A 16,931-nucleotide genomic window follows, 5' to 3' on the forward strand; every position below is an offset into this window, starting at 1 on the left:
TTTCAAGATTAAAATATTAAAAGAACAAACCTAGCAATAAAACCTTGATCGAAAACGCGTCTACTCCGTATAACACTATTACCATTTCCAAAACTTACAAGTAAAACGAAGGTGATTAGCATGAACACAACACATTAGTACATTAATTAATTAAATTAAACAATAGTTAAAAATAATTTTAAAAAAATAGCCCAAAAAAAATGTTTACAAGAAGAAGGGCCCACACCTTTGATGACCGTAGTACGTACCTGTCGTCCACCCTGTGACAAAAAAACCCAAACCCCCCTTTATAAATATCCTTCTTCATTTCTCCTCTAAATTCTCAAATCCTCTAAAAAAAACAAAAAAAATTTCATCTCCAAGCTTCATTTCCGCCATTAATCCTTTCTTCAAGCTTTCTCTCTCCTCTCACTTTCTCTCTCTTCTGTAGTGTATGGCAGTACAACTATTCTCTAATGAAATATCTGACCTCTGTCTCGGGAAGCCGCCGCTGAGGCCTCTCCCTGCCTCCGCCACCGTCGCCGACGCTCTTTCACTTTTCCGGCGATCTTCCGGCGATCCTTCGCTCAGCGTTTGGTCTTCTCCGGTCGCCGGAGAAGCTTCCAAGTGCATTGGCAAGATTTCGATTGTTGATGTTTTGTGTTTTCTTTGTAAGGAAGAGAATATCTCGACTCCTTTTGTTGCTTTGATTTCTCCGGTTTCTGTTCTTCTTCCTGACGGTCCTCCTCTCGTCAAGCAATTGGATCCTACATCTAGGTATTTTGCATTCTAATTCTCTTGTTAAATTGTTTTTTTAATTGATTTGTGATTTTTGTTTTGAGATTTGCTAAGAAATGAATTTGTTGGTGATTAAGTTTTGTAATTACGATGTTAGATTTAATGCGATGCGTTTGCTTTTTCGAAGTATTATGAATAATTATTTAATGCGTTGTACTTGTATATAACATTGATCACTCTTAATTTTGTGTGATCTTGATATAATTTACCGCATACATAAAAAAATCACAGTAATATATTTCATAAATTAATACTCGTATTGATTTAAGAATGCACGACAAAATCACGATGGTCGATTTGTGATTTAATATTTGATCTAGCTACTCCGTATCACTAATTTGAAAAATGTGAACTAGTTTGATTTTACACATCGAGACCTATATTTTCTTGTTGAAATTGATTACAATTGTAAATTGATTGGTATTTTGAGATTTATTGGTGAATTTGGAATAGTTAGTCGATTATTAGACGGGATAATTGACTAGGCCTTTTATGGACGTAGGCCTATTCTCATACGTTTATTTTATTTTCAGTTCAGGTCAGATCCTAATTTTCTTCTCTTGTTAAATATTTATTTCAGCATAGTTACAAAATATGTGACACAGTTACCTTATTAGATTGTAGGGTTAAAATGGGGTTATCAAAGTAGCTTTAGACCTAATTGATAGTGATTTGATGGGTTATATAACTTTTATGTGCAAGCATGCAATGGATCACATAGAAGATTTGTTGTTCTAAATAAATGTCCTTTTTAGCTTTAGTGCAAGTTAGGTTCATATTTAAAAAAACTTTTTAATTTCGATGTTCTCCTATTAATTTTAGTGATTGTATATGTTTTTAAAGAGCTATTTAGATTCGAAGTTATTACGACACTTATTTAGACTAAAAAATATTACGACACTAATTTAGATTTACGATAGAGTGTACCTACACTCTAGGTACACCCACTTATTATAATCTTATTATAAGTGATGGGGGATCATTGGATCAAGTTCAGCCTTTAATACTTGTTGTACATCTTTTAATTGGCTTTTCAAGGCTTTTTTGGGTCAAAATTATCACAATTTGAATTATTGTTGTTTGGTTCGCTTTTTGGTGACTTTTGGGTCAAATTAGTGATAAATATTGTAATTTTGGATGTGGTACCACAAAAAATAAAGTTCACATGATGGAACACAAAAGAAAAAAGGACATGCAATCTCAAAAAAATCAGTGACCTTGTCTTATGAACATGAATGCATCATGTTCCCTGTCAACTGTCTCCCAAATTTCATAAAAAGTCCATAATGACAGCTGTGTATCATACCAGAAGAAGACAATTCTTTGATGTATGATTTGAAATTTTGCAACATTTGTGGCAGTGAAAAACAAAATTTCATTTCATCTGTTTGTATGGAAGATTTATGCTAGCTTTAATGGGAGTTTTCCTCTTCATTTCCATCAGATAGTAACCAAATATGAGAGAAGCCATCAGGCTAGTTTATGAAAGTCTGGTGGTGCATCCTACATTGGTTCAAGTACGTCTTCTTGCATTTTTCTCGTAGTACTTGAATTTCAATTGCTCCATCTGTCCTGAAGTAATTGTCACTTGTACAATTTTCCAATTTCTTGAAAATTAAGGCGATATTTCATAGATTTATATCACTTGTCGGATCTTGGATTCCCATGACACCCGAACTTGGAATAAGTGAGGAGTATACCGTGGGAAGGGACACACCTACACAACTATTACAAATTGTATATTGAACCCTTACAAGTAAACCTTTAAAATTATGATCAATTGGGACAGTGTGACAATTATTTCGGATGGAGGGACCAGTTATCATCCTTTGAAATATTGTACTAATCTGCTAAATTATTCCAAGCCTCTAATTGTGAAGATGAAATTCAGCAAATTTCTCCTGGATCACCATGTTTATACCTGTATGCACAGAATTTTTATCCTGACATTGCTCTTGTTTATCCTTTGAACTTGCAGTATTCTTGATGCTGTAGATTGCATCCTCGAAGGAGCTCAGAGTCTCATAGTTCCAAGGAAGAGCCGCAACTCTGGCAGCCCAAGGCAGAAGCTTTCTCAGAAACCTTCTGTGGGCCGCACATACTGTTGGATCACCCAAGAAGATATAATTCGCTTCATCTTCAATTCCATCAACCACTTCTCTCCCATCCCATTTAACTCAATCCAATCTGTCAACATAATTGAGGAGAAAATCCCATCTGTACATTACGACGATCCAGCCTTGTCTGCCCTCAGAGCAATCAACAACTCACTCTCCGGTCAAACTGCTGTGGCAGTGGTAGACGACGAGGGTAGATTGGTTGGTGAGATTTCACTTTATACTCTCGCTTGCTGTGACGAGACTGTTGCTCCTGCAGTTGCGACCCTTTCAGCTGGCGATCTGATGGCTTACATTGACTATGGTGGTGCGCCAGAAGATCTGATTCAGTTGGTGAAGGCAAGGTTGGAAGAGAAGAAATTAGATGGATTCTTGGAGCTCTTAGAAGATGATCATTCGACATTGTCAGTTTCTTCCTGTTTAAGTTCAACGTCTTCTTCCTCATCTGATGATGAAGCTGTTGTAAAAAGCATGCGCTCCAGATCAAATTCTGCACGATTTGCTAGGGGAACTGAGCCCATTGTTTGCCATCCTGGGAGCTCTTTGATTGCGGTGATGATACAGGCATTGTCACATCGTTTGAATCACGTTTGGGTTGTCGAAGAAGATTATAGCTTGATCGGCATTGTCACTTTTACTAGTATGTTAAAAGTTTTCCGGGATCGTGTTAATTCCTTTTCCTGATTTTCATTACGACTTATCAACCGTTAATCCTGTCATATTATGACAACGAGATTTATTGTACTATTAATATTGTTTGATTATTATTTGTTCGAATTAAGTACGATATGATTATGATATTGTGCTGTTGCTGTTGAGGAGTTCATCCGTAAAAGCTTTTGTCGTCATTTTAGAGGTAACTCCAAATGTCATCCTCCTTTCTAACATTGTAGAAGTAACTCAAAATGTCATTCTCCTTTCTAACTTCATCTTCAATATTTGAGTTAATATTGAACTCTCGTTTTCTTTGTTAGGTTTCTGTCATACTCGTAACTGATTGACAATAGTACAAAACTGAATTGTCATCTTCAACAAAAAAACCCATTTACAGCTAAACATTTATCCCAGAAAATTCGAGATCTTCCTAGAACATTTATCCCAGAAAATTCGAGATCTTCCTAAATACATCTCAGTCTTTTTCTTTCATTTATCAGATTCACCAGAAGCAGTGTTTTAATCACACATTCATGATTCATCCAATTCATAGATATTTTTATGAGTAGTAATACACACAAATCCGTCCCTTAAAAATTGTCTTGGTTGATTGGTTCCTTGTTAGTTTATCCTTTCGAGTTTTACATCTAGCTTCACATGTTAAAGATTGAAAGTCGAGGCGGCTTATGAGGCAAATATTGAGGAACAAATGGAGAGCCAAAATTTCTCCCTAGTAATATAGTAATTAGATGTACTTAAAAATAGACAATAGTGTATACCAAGCTGACACTCAGATATCAGATAGATACTGTCTGCATCAAGACCCTTTGGAGCTTAAGATAAAAGAAAATGGTGTAATTGACATTTGATAGAGCTACTCAGCTACTAAACAGTTCATCGGAAAAAGAAGAGTGATTTAAATTGGATAATCTATAATGTAACAAACTAAAGATCTATGTATAGTTTTAAAGTAACGAGCATCTTATAACAAACCAGTGCAATGTTTACTTGCAAGATCTGGCAAAATGTTTACTCACTGTTCTCCATCATAAATACAGTTTGCTATAACAATATTTAACCAAAAAATTATTCTCCACAAAAGAAATCCTGTTATGGAGTAATTAAATTATCTCGAGGCTCGAGCAGCAGCCAGAACTTGATTTGTCCAGCAGTAGTAGTGCTCAAGATATGTCCATCTTATTCTACAGTATACTTGTTACCTATGTTTATGTGTATATGATGTATATCTCTAGCATCATACCATGCTAGCATGGAGATATCGACAAATACCGACTGGAATTGAAGAATGGGAAAGAAGTATGGAGGTCTTGGCAGACGAGACTCATGGGAGTGTGGTAAAAGATGCTATAGCTCAACACTAACTACTGGCTTGTGATCTGAACGAAGATCACTTGTCAGTAAAATTGATCTCAGATATGCATGAAGATAAGGCTTTTCTTACTTGGAGATTATTAGACCCCATATTGACAGCATCCTCATAAAGCCTCTTAGCTTGCTGTAATAGCTTCACCTTGTCCCTAATGTTGTCTGATCGCAAGCGAGACCTTTGCTGCAAGGCCATACCCCATCTGAACAGAGCTGCAGCGTTTTTGTAAAATAAATAGAAACTTAGAATTATTATGTAAATAAAAGTTCTTGGTAATTTGAGACGAACATTCACCCAAACCTCACAGAATTTGAACGTAACATTATAAGCTTGTTGGCAGAGGTTGCCTAATTAGTGTCAAAGCCCCACAGGAAACATTGTCATGAAAGTTTTCAAAATTATCTTCAAAAGCAATCTTGAAACGAGACTAAAGAATTCAAAAACCCCAGCAACAGAAGTACCCATCACACTAAAGAGGTCATCTAGTTTTTTGACTGGTTGATTCTCACTTCTTGAGCATCAGTCGCCTAAGAGCAATCGCAGCAGCATGAATGTGCAGAATGCCAACACTACCAAAGACTAACAGAGATGCACGAAAGAGAACATGTTTAAGTCAATCATAATCTAATTATTCAATAAGTAAGAAACGCTCTAACTTATAAGTTATGACAATCATAGACACTATTATGATCTTCAAGTTTAACTTTACAAACACAAACATAGCACACGTCACAAAAATAATAATTAAATATATTAAGAGGTGGTAATTAGGAGCCCATCTAGATGTCTCACCTGCATAATCCACACACATTGTGACTAATAACATATAGAACTCAAAAAACATAATAATAATAACATTGTGACTGAACAATAACAATAACAAAGAAAAGATGAAAACTAATATATACATGCATACGGCGTGTAAACATATATAAATCACACAAACATGCAGAGACTCACACTTGAGAGGCTCCAAGATCTACATAAAGGAAGCAGAACCTTTGCTTACCTTCTGGAGCATAGTCATTGCTTCTCGACATCATAGCATTAAATTTGTCAATAGCAGCCAAGAACAACTTGTCAGCATCAAGAGCTGCTTCCTGAATTTGGGGCAGAAAAGACAAACCCATATTAAAATCTTAATAGAATACAAAAATCTATAATCAATGATCTACCTAATAGCAAAATGCATGTTCAATGGACTTTCCGACATGCAAGTGACACATATGAAGCTTAGAATCATTTGATCATCCCATTTTTGGGACCTATTGCCCAAGTGTCAAGAAGTTGTAATTCACACCTCAGCAAATAAGAAAGGTTTTAGTTTGCATTTGTTCAAATCAGGATTTCCAAGTTCATTCAATAGCTAACATAAGTCTACATATGTAATTTTAGGTGAAAATTATGGAGCCCAAGTGTCATACTCTTGTCAGAATACAGAGTAGAGTGTCTAGATAAGTATCTTAAGGAGAAAAATAAACCGTGTATCATAGAACAACAAACTTGTAGAAATAGATATAGGAGTGAGATAAATGCACAAAAATGGGTGACTTATGAGAGAGTTCTTACTGGACCAACGTCAGCAATCAGTTGTGCGCGGAAGGAAAGAGCAAGCCCCCAATTATACAAGGCTCTCACATCATTTCCATCAATTGACAGAGCCATCCTATATTTCCTTCCTGCTTCAACAAGAAGTGATTCACACTCTTCACATGCACTAATGAGACTATCTTCAATACGATCTTTGTTCTCCTCTAAAATGAATAAATTACTCCTTTGTACATCAAAATCATTACTACTAGACAGATGAGCTCTCAATTCTCTGCTAATCTTCAATTTCAGCTCTCCATGAAGAAGGTAAGTATTTCCCAACTGACCTATAGCCAGTAAACTCATAGGTTTCAATGCAATAGCTTGACCGAGCAACTTGGCAGACTCTTGAAGCATTTCCTCTGCGAGGATTTCATCATCTCTAGCCCTCAAACACTCCTTGGCTTGTTTTAAAAGATCTGTAGCTTTTCTGAGGCATTTATCAAACAACATATCGTCTGAAACTGCTGATGAAGAAAAGGAACTTGTGTCATTTCTTGATTGAGAACGATACTTTCTCGAATAAAGTTCATCATCTACATTCATCCTTTCTTCATGCAACCTCTCTCTGAAACGGCCAAAGTTAATATCTTCCCTTCCTTCAAAAGATTCATAAGCTCCATTTTGATTTTCGAAAATCTGTTGATTCTTCAAGGAACCCTCATTTTCCAGATGTTCTTTTGTAAAGTCAAATTCTGTATTTCTACTCATACTATCCTCTGACACCCAATTTTGAAATTCTGACATATTAAAACTGAACCGCTGATCACTAGTGAACCTTACATTTTGGTAATTATACTCATTAGAATTGTGAAGATCTTTAGTATCCATATATGCATCCATTGTATTCGTTTTCCCTCTTCGCAAATTTCTCTTTGTTTCTTGGTCTTTACCATCTAACCTATTCTTTCTACTATTACTAATTACAGTTGCCCTATATGGAACACTACCATCCACAGTAGGCACCACCGTGTCCGGTGCTCCCTCAGCAGCTCGCGAGTCCTCTTTGCCTCGGTCAGCCACATCCTTGGCCAAATTTTCCCTCTTGACAAAATTAGTTTTGTTAGATTTCAATCCACCAGCATTATTTCTAAAAAAATTCCCCATAAATCCAAACAAATCAAACCCTATACCACCATTTTCTTTCTTCCTCCTTCCGTTCTTATGATTCGGATACTTTCCCTTCTCTTGTCCTTCAATCAATATACCACCAACACAATCTTCAACTAAATTTCTGGCATTTGCAATCAAACCATCCATTGTCTCAACTGCATTCACACAACTCTCCAAATCACCAAAATCAATCCTCTCATACTCAATTGCATCCTTCATCACATTCTTTAAATCACTAATTTTAACATCAAACCCATCAAAAATCTCCACTAAACTTTTCAATTTTTCAGCATAGACCCTTATTTTAGACCCATTTAAACTCAAATTTTTGTGGGGTTTTCCATTAGAAAATCCAAAAGAAAACCCAATTGCAAAAACAATAGCAGCAGCAGGAAAAACAATGATCGATGAAACTCTGACCCTAGAAATGGCTAATGCACATACAAAACCCAGTATACACGTAAACACATACTTTTTATCATTAATACCAGATGAAATCAGAAATTTTTTGAAGTAATTGGACTCACCCAACTCGTCTGAATCAACCCAGATCCTGTAATCGTCCCATCCATTGTAAGAGGCAGCTGAATTTGTAGTACAAGAGGTTCTGATTGAGCTAAAGATGGTATTTTGAGGATTCGAGAGGCATCTATAATGTAGAATGAAGATGGATTTTCTGTATTTCAGAGAAAATGAAGGAAATTTGGTGAAAATTTGAGGTTCTAGGTGGTGGGAAATTAGAGTCCTCATTTGAAGGTGGTGGTGGTGGACCGGTGGTAGTGAGAGTTCCTGTATTACATTGCATAGGAATTTAGGATGGTATTATTCATTTTTCAGACCAACCGTTCTAGTCCTAGCACAACATATCAATTATCACAGCCTTTGATATGACACAACAACATGATAAAAATTGTGATACAGAAATAATGGTTTGATGTTAAGGGTTGAGAGAGCCCCAATTAAGGCCTATTTTCATTAACTGAATTGAATTGAAATGAGCTGAACTGAAATAAAATGAATATTTTATAAGAAAAGAAAATTAGGAACTGACCTGAACTGAATTAAACTGAAAATAAACGTATGAGAAGTTGAGAATAGGCCCTTAATCTATGATACTCTGTATTAATATTCTAGTTTATCTTCTCTTACAACTTTATTCATTGATTTTTGTGTCACTCTATTATTTTACTTTTATCATTTAAAATATAAAAGAAAATTATTAGACTGTGAGAGGAGAAGTATTCAGAGAGAAACTTAAATTTACCCGTAAAAGGTTTTACATTATTTTTAATTAAATACGGAGTACAAAGTAGGTTAATATGACTAGTGGTGTCAATTCGGATAACCGGATGGAGTTTGGGTCGGGTCTATTAGGGTCAGGTCTGTTCGGATCGAATATATTCGGGTCAAAATTATTCTTTTAACTCGGATCAGATCGGGTCAAATTCGGGTCGGATCAAATCCGAGTCATGGTCAATCTATTGTCGGTCGGATATGGGTCGAGTCAACTCTAGATCGGTTCACTTTCGGTTCGGATATATTCGAATCGGGTTCAGAGTGAGTTTAACCAGGTTATTTCGAGTCGGATGGATTTGGGTCGGGATGATTTCGGTTTAGTCAAGTTCGGTTTGATTAAGATAAGGTTGATGCGTACCATTGATTCATTATTGTTCAATTTCAATTCAATTCTTTTTTCAAAAAAAAAAAAATAAATAAATTCAATTCAATTCCTTTTTGTGTTTGGCTGGATTTTAGTCGAGTTGACCAAATTCATATCCAAATAAGGTTATTTTTAAACTAGAGTTATTACTGAGTTTTTACCTTATTATTAGGTTAGTATCAAGTCGTATCATATATTTTTATCGTTTGATTATTAATTACGAATTACGAAATTTTAGTTTTCTCCTTTGATCAAGTTATGTGTAATTTCTATCTTTGAGACAAATTGAAATTGTATAATTATTGATGACTTATAATACCTATATAAGTGAAACGATAAATAATGAGCTAGTGATATATTGACAAATGATAGTTACATATGGTGATATATATATATATATATATAAAAAAAAAAAAGAATGTCATCTTTTCAAGGTTATTATAAATCTTCAATTGTACAATCTTCAATGTCATCTTTTAGATGAGACGAATATAAAGCTTAGAAAGTAATTTTATATGATTGGTATGTACATGAAGTAAACATGTTACTCCAGATTATTTATTTGTAGTAGAATAAGTTAACTTATTAATAATTAGTAAATATAGTAGTATAAGAACTGGAATAAAAAAAGACGATAATTAATTGTGATCGGGTTAAATTCGGATCGGGTAAAAATCAAATCGAGTTAAAATCGGGTCGGGTTGATATCAGTTCGGGTCAAAATAGATCAGATTAGATTGGTTATTTTTCGGGTCAATTTCGGATCGGGTTGAGCTCGGGTCGGGTAAAATCGGTTCGACTTAAGCTCAGGTAGGGTCAAATCGGATTCGGGTTGTATTCAGTTCGGATCAAATCGATGCCGGGTTAAGTTCATATTGAGTCAAGTTCGAATTCGAGTCGAGTTTGATTGGGTTACATATCGGGTTTGGGTCTTGATTTTCTCGGATCAAATCGAATCTGTTACAGTTCGAAACGGATAATTTTTTTCGGGTTGGTTCGGTTTTGACAATACACCTCTAAATATGACAACCCCTCCACTCAACTCTTGGTTTCTTAGTTTCCTAAAGAACGCCCCTAACTTTTATTTTTAAAGTTAAGATGAAAGATCTTGCCGAACCAGCATCTTTTCTAAGTTTAGCTACCCCATCTTTGCAGGGTTAGCGTATGAGAGTAGAGGAAATAAGTAAAGTAATCCTTTACTCCCAAGTGAATGTAGGTGATGAGGCTTGAATTGGTAGCTTAATTGGTTGAAACATTTATTATTGTATGTCATGTATACACCACAATTCTACAAGTCACAAGTTCGAAATGAATAGGTAAGGTCTCACCGGCCCCTCGGTTCTCGAGTCTTGGCTCAACTCATGTTTATGTGTAAGAAGGTTTGGATTTAGGTCAAATACAAACTGATCCGAAATAAAATTTGGTTTTTAATTTTCAAATACAATATATTCAAAATTTCCTCATCAAATCAATCCGAATTAAAATTCGTTTATTTGGATCCGATTTGAAAACCCAAATTAAAATATGTGACAAATTTTTAAGGCCTAATACGGTTATAAAAATGAAAATGCGATTATAAAATTTCAAATCTTGAAAATATAGTTGTACATGATTAATACAAATATTGAAAACAAAATTTTACTTGTTTAATATTATATAATTTAAAAACATAATTTTACATGATTAATATCGACATTTTTTTAAAAAAATAACACTTTCATATTTAGATTTTTTGGATCCAAACAAGGTCAATTGATTCAGTTTGAAAATCCAAATTTGAAAAAAATTTCAATCCAATTTGAATAAGTAATTCGATTAGGATTTACAGATTTTCAGTTTTAATCTGAATAATGAACACTCATAATTTAGACCCTTAAGGGGTTGTTTCGATTTGCTGAAAACAACTAAACTGAACTAATTGTGGATGAGCTAAACTAAATAGAGTTGAAATGAATTGTGTATGAGAGAAGAATAAATTAGGAACTAAACTGATTTAAGCTGAACTGAGCTGAGCTGATTGGAGCTGAACTGAAATTAAGCTGAACAAAATCGGGCTTAAGTATTTAGATTGAGAAAATTTCTTAGAAAAAAGAATAATTATACGCAAACAATGTATTATTTTTTTGTCAATTCCAAGCTCAATTTGGATCGTTAAGGTCCAAAATGACCCATATCTTAATGAAATATTTTTTGGCACGCAAATCGAGGATGAAAATTTAATGACTGGCTACTAATGGAACTCTGACTAAAACCGTTAAGTGGTACTTCCTCCTTATTTTTTACTTGTTCCATTCTCCATGCGTAGAGTTTTAGGAGGTTTAGTAAAAATAAAAAGTAATAAAATATGATGGAAGTGGGGTTGGTTGAAAAAAAAAACCCTTAAAAAACACAAAAGTGGTTATAAGTAGACAAGAGAGAGTATGAAAATACTAATAAATTATATTGTTATAAAAGGACCCCTAGTGGGGAAGAAAATGGTAAAATATTATTAAAAGTTTCCAAAAAAAAAAATAAAACGGAGCAAGTAATAAAATACGGCCGCAAAATGAAAGTGGAACACGTAATAAAGTATGAAGGGAGTAGCAGCATCTATTTGTAGTTGTGTTTTTGTTGGTAGTAAAATAAATAATAATTTTAAATATATACCAATAGGTGAAGTAATACTATGGTAATAAAAGTATAAAAGTCGTAGAATTGGCCTTTGTCTTTTGTTCTTGGTGTTTAGAGAGCCATAAGGATGAGTGATGAAAATCAATATGAAATTGGGAAGGAATCTCTAATCACTTGATCTATGCCTTACTTTTTGAATTGACCTTTGATCCTTAATAAAAAATAAACCAACTTTTCTCGTAAACTTAAAAACATAGCGTCAACTCTCACAAGAAGGGAGATAAAACCGGTTTTAATTTTTTTTTTGTGTTGAAAAAAATAAAATAAAACGGGTTTTAACTCCCTCCTAGTGAGAGTTTGATGCTATGTTTTTAAATTCGTGGGAAAAATAACCCATTTTATTGGATACGCCACTTTCTATATATGAATTTTTTAATTTAGATGCATTACCTTTTATTTTTCTTTAATTTGTATTTCTATCACATAGAATGTTCTTTTTCTGTAATCTCCATCTCTAAAATTTGTGGTAATCGGTGACCATGATAACCGACGTCCAAAACCGGTCAACCGGTTACCGTCCCGGATGACCGCTTTTGCACGATGATTGACCGGTGTCCAAAATCGGTTACCCTGATGTTCAATCGGTTTTGCGTGCCAGTGCTGAGCGCCTGAAGTTATTAAAAAAAAAAAGATCGAAGCGAGGTGACGAATGAACTGGTTTTTCCGACCACTGCACCTGATGCCCTTTCATCACCTCCGTTCCTCGTCGCCGCCGACGTACGATCGCCACTTCTCTTCGCCTGCGGCCGGCTGCTGTGGCTGATGGTGGTTGGGAAGTGGTGGTTATGGCCTTTATGGGTGATGAGAGAGATTAAAAAATAAAAGAGAAATAGGGAGATGTGGTGGGGGGGTATAGTAAGGATATTAATGTCCGTTCACCTTAAATGTTGACGGTTTTGATAAAATTGTTTGCGGTATTTAACACCTCCTATAAAAAAGGCATCTAAAAAAATGAAGAAAATATATGCATAAATTAAAACAAATAAATAATAAAATAACAAAAAATTAGGGGCTTATTATCATCAACCAAAAAGTCGATAGCCTCTCGAACAAGGTTTTTTTAAGGGTTTTAAAGGAGGAAGAGAGAGAAGAGCGAAAAATAAAGAGGGGAGGTGGTTATTGACAATAGAGTTAATCAACTACAAACATGTTGACATCGAAATTTTATTAATTTTTAGGTATCAAATATATGTAAATAAAGAGATTATATTAAAAAAAAATATGCGACATTTATCTTTAGAATCTCGTAGAATATATGATTAATATTTCGTTAATTGCTTTACGACTGTCTATATTATAAAGAGGGTTTGGGCCCCGTTCACTTTACCTTATTTTTGCTTAACTAAAATTATTTTTACAAAAATAAAATTATTTTTACCGAACTTAAATTATTTTTACTGAAATGAAAGTAATATTACTAATATGAAATTAAATTTTTAACCAATTTTCTATTATATTTCTTCTTTTTAGGTACTAAATTTTACTGAACCGAACTTATTTTTACTGAATTGAAATTATTTTTATTGAACTGAAGTTATTTTTAAATGAACTGAACTTATTTTTACTTAAATAGTATTTTTTCTTAAGATGAAGTGAACAAGGTTTTAATGAGAGTCAGATTAAACAAGTCACAAAAACCCCATATCCTCCCTACTACCAAACATTGTAAGTACATAGTTGAATTACTCATTATTCCTTTGTATTTTCTTATAATACAAGTTTGAATTTTTATGATTTATATGCCAATCCAAATTTTCGATCCGAGAAAATGATTAAATGAAGAAGATCATCTACTAGTATGTAGTAGTAGACTAGTAGATCGCCCTTGTGCATTATACTAAGACAATTTGGGATTTTAAAATAAAAATTTAGACACCGGAAAAACTGGAATTTTTATGAGAAATGAAAGACAAATTGGAATTAATTAGGTGATTTAGTGACTTTTTTGACAGGAAGTGATTTAGTGACTTAATGAGCTTGTACTTAGTGGTGAGCTATCTGCCACCCACAACTAAATTGATCCAAAATTATATATGTCCAATTATATATGTCCAAATTAATCCTAAATTAAACCAACTGCGGTTGCTGGTTTCAAGTGTATATGAACTCCTGTTTTCGATTATTAATTGTTTTTTCGTCAAATTTTTTTAAAAAAATCGATTTTTTTTTTTTTTTTAAAGTAGTATGTCAAAAAAAGACGTCAGAGATGATGGCATTTGGACACCTCGCAAAGTTGACAAAAACAAACCGCAACATTAGTTGTATATATCTAGTATATTCTCGATCCTCCTTGTTTAATTTGACTTGCATTTATTAATCTTTGAATAAGATGCCATTAAAAATAAATAAATAAAAATAAAAAGTAGTTAATGAATGTTTAATATTTGAATTTGTAAAATAGTTTTTGATGAATGGATTTTATAATAAAGAATATTGTATTTATGATGAAATTCCGATAGTTAATTTAATAAACCTAATAAATTTTGAAAATCTATCACTTATCCGTTCTTAAATTTTAGTCCGCACCTAGGGATGTCAATGGGGTGGGACGAGGCGGATGTTGGCCTTCCCATCCCCATCCCCACCTAACATTTTCATCCCCATCCCCATCCCCATCCCCGTGGCGGGTCTAATATTCATCCCCATCCCCGCCCCGGTGGGTACAACTCCAAAATCATCCCTGCCCCACCCCCCCACTTGGATATCCAGCCCCGCCTAATCCCCACCGAATACCCGCCTAATCCCCACCCAAGACCCACCAAATTTCCGTGTCTCAAATACACAATCCTACATAATTAATACGGATTATAATATTAAAAAAAAATTCTTAACATTACACACATTTTTGTTTATAATATAAGTGCAGTACAAATATTATAATTAATATTTATTTCACGTAATTATTTTATAAAATAATATAAAAATATATAGATGTGGGTATGAGGTGGGGATGGGGCGGGTACGAAGTGGGGCGGGTGGGGCGGGGCGGGGATAGGACGGGTACAACTTAAAATCCACCCCCGCCCCATCACCCATGGCGGGTATCGTTTTCATCCCCATCCCCGCCCCACCGCCCGCCAAACCGAGACCCATCCCCGCTCCACTGGGGCGGGTCTCCTACTTGGCCCGCCCCACTGACATCCCTATCCGCAACCCTAGTTATATTACTTGATTTTTGCATTATTTATATATTTACCTTGACTATCATAATTTTTACCAATATATGAAACATGTAAACTTTATTTGGATTAGTCTTTATTTACATTTTCATTATATATTCAACTTTTATATTTTTTACATATGAAGTATTACTCATGTAATTACGACTGATAATAGTCAAAGTTGTACATTACACGTGTCATGTGTGCCAATCTTAGCAATTAACGAAGAGAATTTTTTTTAAAAAATTTGTTTTTATTTTTAAAAAAACCTTTTTTAAATTTTTTTTACCCTAATACCAAATCCGTGCGCCTTTGGTTACCTAACCGCGCCCACAAGAAGAAATGTCAACTTTAATTATCACTAAACAGGGAGTAATACATAATTTGCTTTAATTTTGATTAAGAAACATCAAACATGCATCATGCATGTGCTTCATTATGATCCAAAATTCTCTATAATTCCAATGGTGGTATAATGATGATTGAGTAATTTACAACCCAACTACTAAAAATAACGTACGTACTACAATTTAATATTATATATATAGATTAGAATTATATTAAATTGTAGTATGAATATAATGTAATTGTAGGGTATACGATTATTTTCAATTCAATTCAGTTTCAGCTCTAATAAATTTAGTTTAGTATAGTTCAGCTCTTAATTTCATTCTCTTATAAAATATTCAGCTCTAATCAGTTCAGTTTAGTTCAGTTCTAATCAGTTCAGTTCAATTCAATTAAGCTTAGTTCAATTTAGTTTAGTTTAGTTCAATTCAGTCAATGAGAACAGACACATAATCTAGCTTAATTTGGCGAATTGATGAGTTTTAGAATAAACGGTGCGGTGATTTTGAGTTGCGAGTGGTTGGTTGGGCAATTCATGGTTTTGGTGGATCCAAAGAATAGCTGCAGCAAAGGTGCATGCATGCATGACTCATGTCTTTGTATGTTTGCCGACTTGCCGAGTGCAATTGTGCTAGTTTTAAGAAGATATTGTATTTTGGGATAATATTGTAATGATTGAATCATTTAGCTAGTACTCCGCAATATTAATTCATATATAACTTTATAATTTTGAGTTTAAAAGGAATTGGCCAAGTAATTAAACACATTTGATACCCCACTTCTTTTATTTATTTATTTTTAAGGTGTATCACTTAGTATAAATGTTAATTAATAAGGGTTTTTTACCAATAATATCTTAGAGCGTGAGAGTACAATATTCGATGAATTTGGGGATGTTCGCATTTACTGAAATGAGATGAAATGGAATGAACTGAACTGAAATTGAGCTGAACTAAACTGAACTGAATTGAGCTGAACTGAAACAAATATTTTATGAGAGAAGGAAATTAAGAGCTGAACTGAACTGATTTGAATTGATTGGAGCTGAGCTGAAACTGAAGTGAACATGACCTTATAACTATAGAATTATGTTGATAAAAGGAGTGGAAATCAAAGTAAATAAGAGGATTTATCTAGTTCTAGTGTTTGTATTACTCCTACAATGCAAACTGATGACAACTCAACTTTTCATTTATCTATGTCTATTACCAACATCCTTACTAAAATTGAAATGCTTAAATTTCACTTTTGAATAACGCAGGAGAGTGATAAAAGGAAAGGGATAGAGATACCGACGATGTAATAAAATAAGTGTAATATTTTTTTAAAATGCTTTAATTTGATTTTTTTTATTATTCACATGTTATATTTGCCTTAATTTTTTTGCTATTATAAAATAAATAAATGTTATTATATAATATATTATTAGATTCGTCACATTGTCTACTTTCATA

The 16,931-nt window shown here is 33.9% G+C and overlaps 2 protein-coding genes across 3 annotated transcripts; one reads left to right on the forward strand and one right to left on the reverse strand.

Moving 5' to 3' along the window:
* Window positions 1-308: 308 nt before the first annotated feature.
* On the forward strand, window positions 309-3,754 carry LOC110693599 (CBS domain-containing protein CBSX5-like). Its single transcript, XM_021870735.1, has 2 exons — window positions 309-756; window positions 2,756-3,754. The coding sequence occupies exons 1-2, from the start codon at window positions 434-436 to the stop codon at window positions 3,576-3,578; spliced, it is 1,146 nt and encodes a 381-aa protein (XP_021726427.1). The 5' UTR covers window positions 309-433; the 3' UTR covers window positions 3,579-3,754.
* A 634-nt stretch (window positions 3,755-4,388) lies between these two features.
* Window positions 4,389-8,529, reverse strand: LOC110693598. Of its 2 annotated transcripts, none has more exons than XM_021870733.1 (3): window positions 6,505-8,527; window positions 5,945-6,035; window positions 4,389-5,147 (listed from the first exon to the last, which is right to left on the reverse strand). In XM_021870733.1, exons 1-3 carry the CDS (start codon window positions 8,386-8,388, stop codon window positions 4,957-4,959), a joined length of 2,166 nt encoding a protein of 721 aa, XP_021726425.1. In that variant the 5' UTR covers window positions 8,389-8,527; the 3' UTR covers window positions 4,389-4,956. The 2 variants fall into 2 exon arrangements, with proteins under 2 accessions (XP_021726425.1, XP_021726426.1); XM_021870734.1 differs by lacking the exon at window positions 4,389-5,147 and adding an exon at window positions 5,156-5,514 and having other exon boundaries at window positions 6,505-8,529.
* Window positions 8,530-16,931: the final 8,402 nt, after the last annotated feature.

This window comes from Chenopodium quinoa, unplaced genomic scaffold (assembly GCF_001683475.1).
Source record: "Chenopodium quinoa cultivar QQ74 unplaced genomic scaffold, ASM168347v1, whole genome shotgun sequence".
Lineage (NCBI taxonomy): Eukaryota > Viridiplantae > Streptophyta > Magnoliopsida > Caryophyllales > Amaranthaceae > Chenopodium > Chenopodium quinoa.

Coding starts and splice junctions, on each gene's coding strand:
- LOC110693599 (XM_021870735.1), top strand. CDS start 434: ATGGCAGTACAACTATTCTCTAATGAAATATCTGACCTCTGTCTCGGG. Junction 757..2,755: donor CAATTGGATCCTACATCTAG/GTATTTTGCATT, acceptor TTGAACTTGCAG/TATTCTTGATGCTGTAGATT.
- LOC110693598 (XM_021870733.1), bottom strand. CDS start 8,388: ATGAGGACTCTAATTTCCCACCACCTAGAACCTCAAATTTTCACCAAA. Junction 6,036..6,504: donor TGATTGCTGACGTTGGTCCA/GTAAGAACTCTC, acceptor CCCCAAATTCAG/GAAGCAGCTCTTGATGCTGA. Junction 5,148..5,944: donor CAATGACTATGCTCCAGAAG/GTAAGCAAAGGT, acceptor AAAACGCTGCAG/CTCTGTTCAGATGGGGTATG.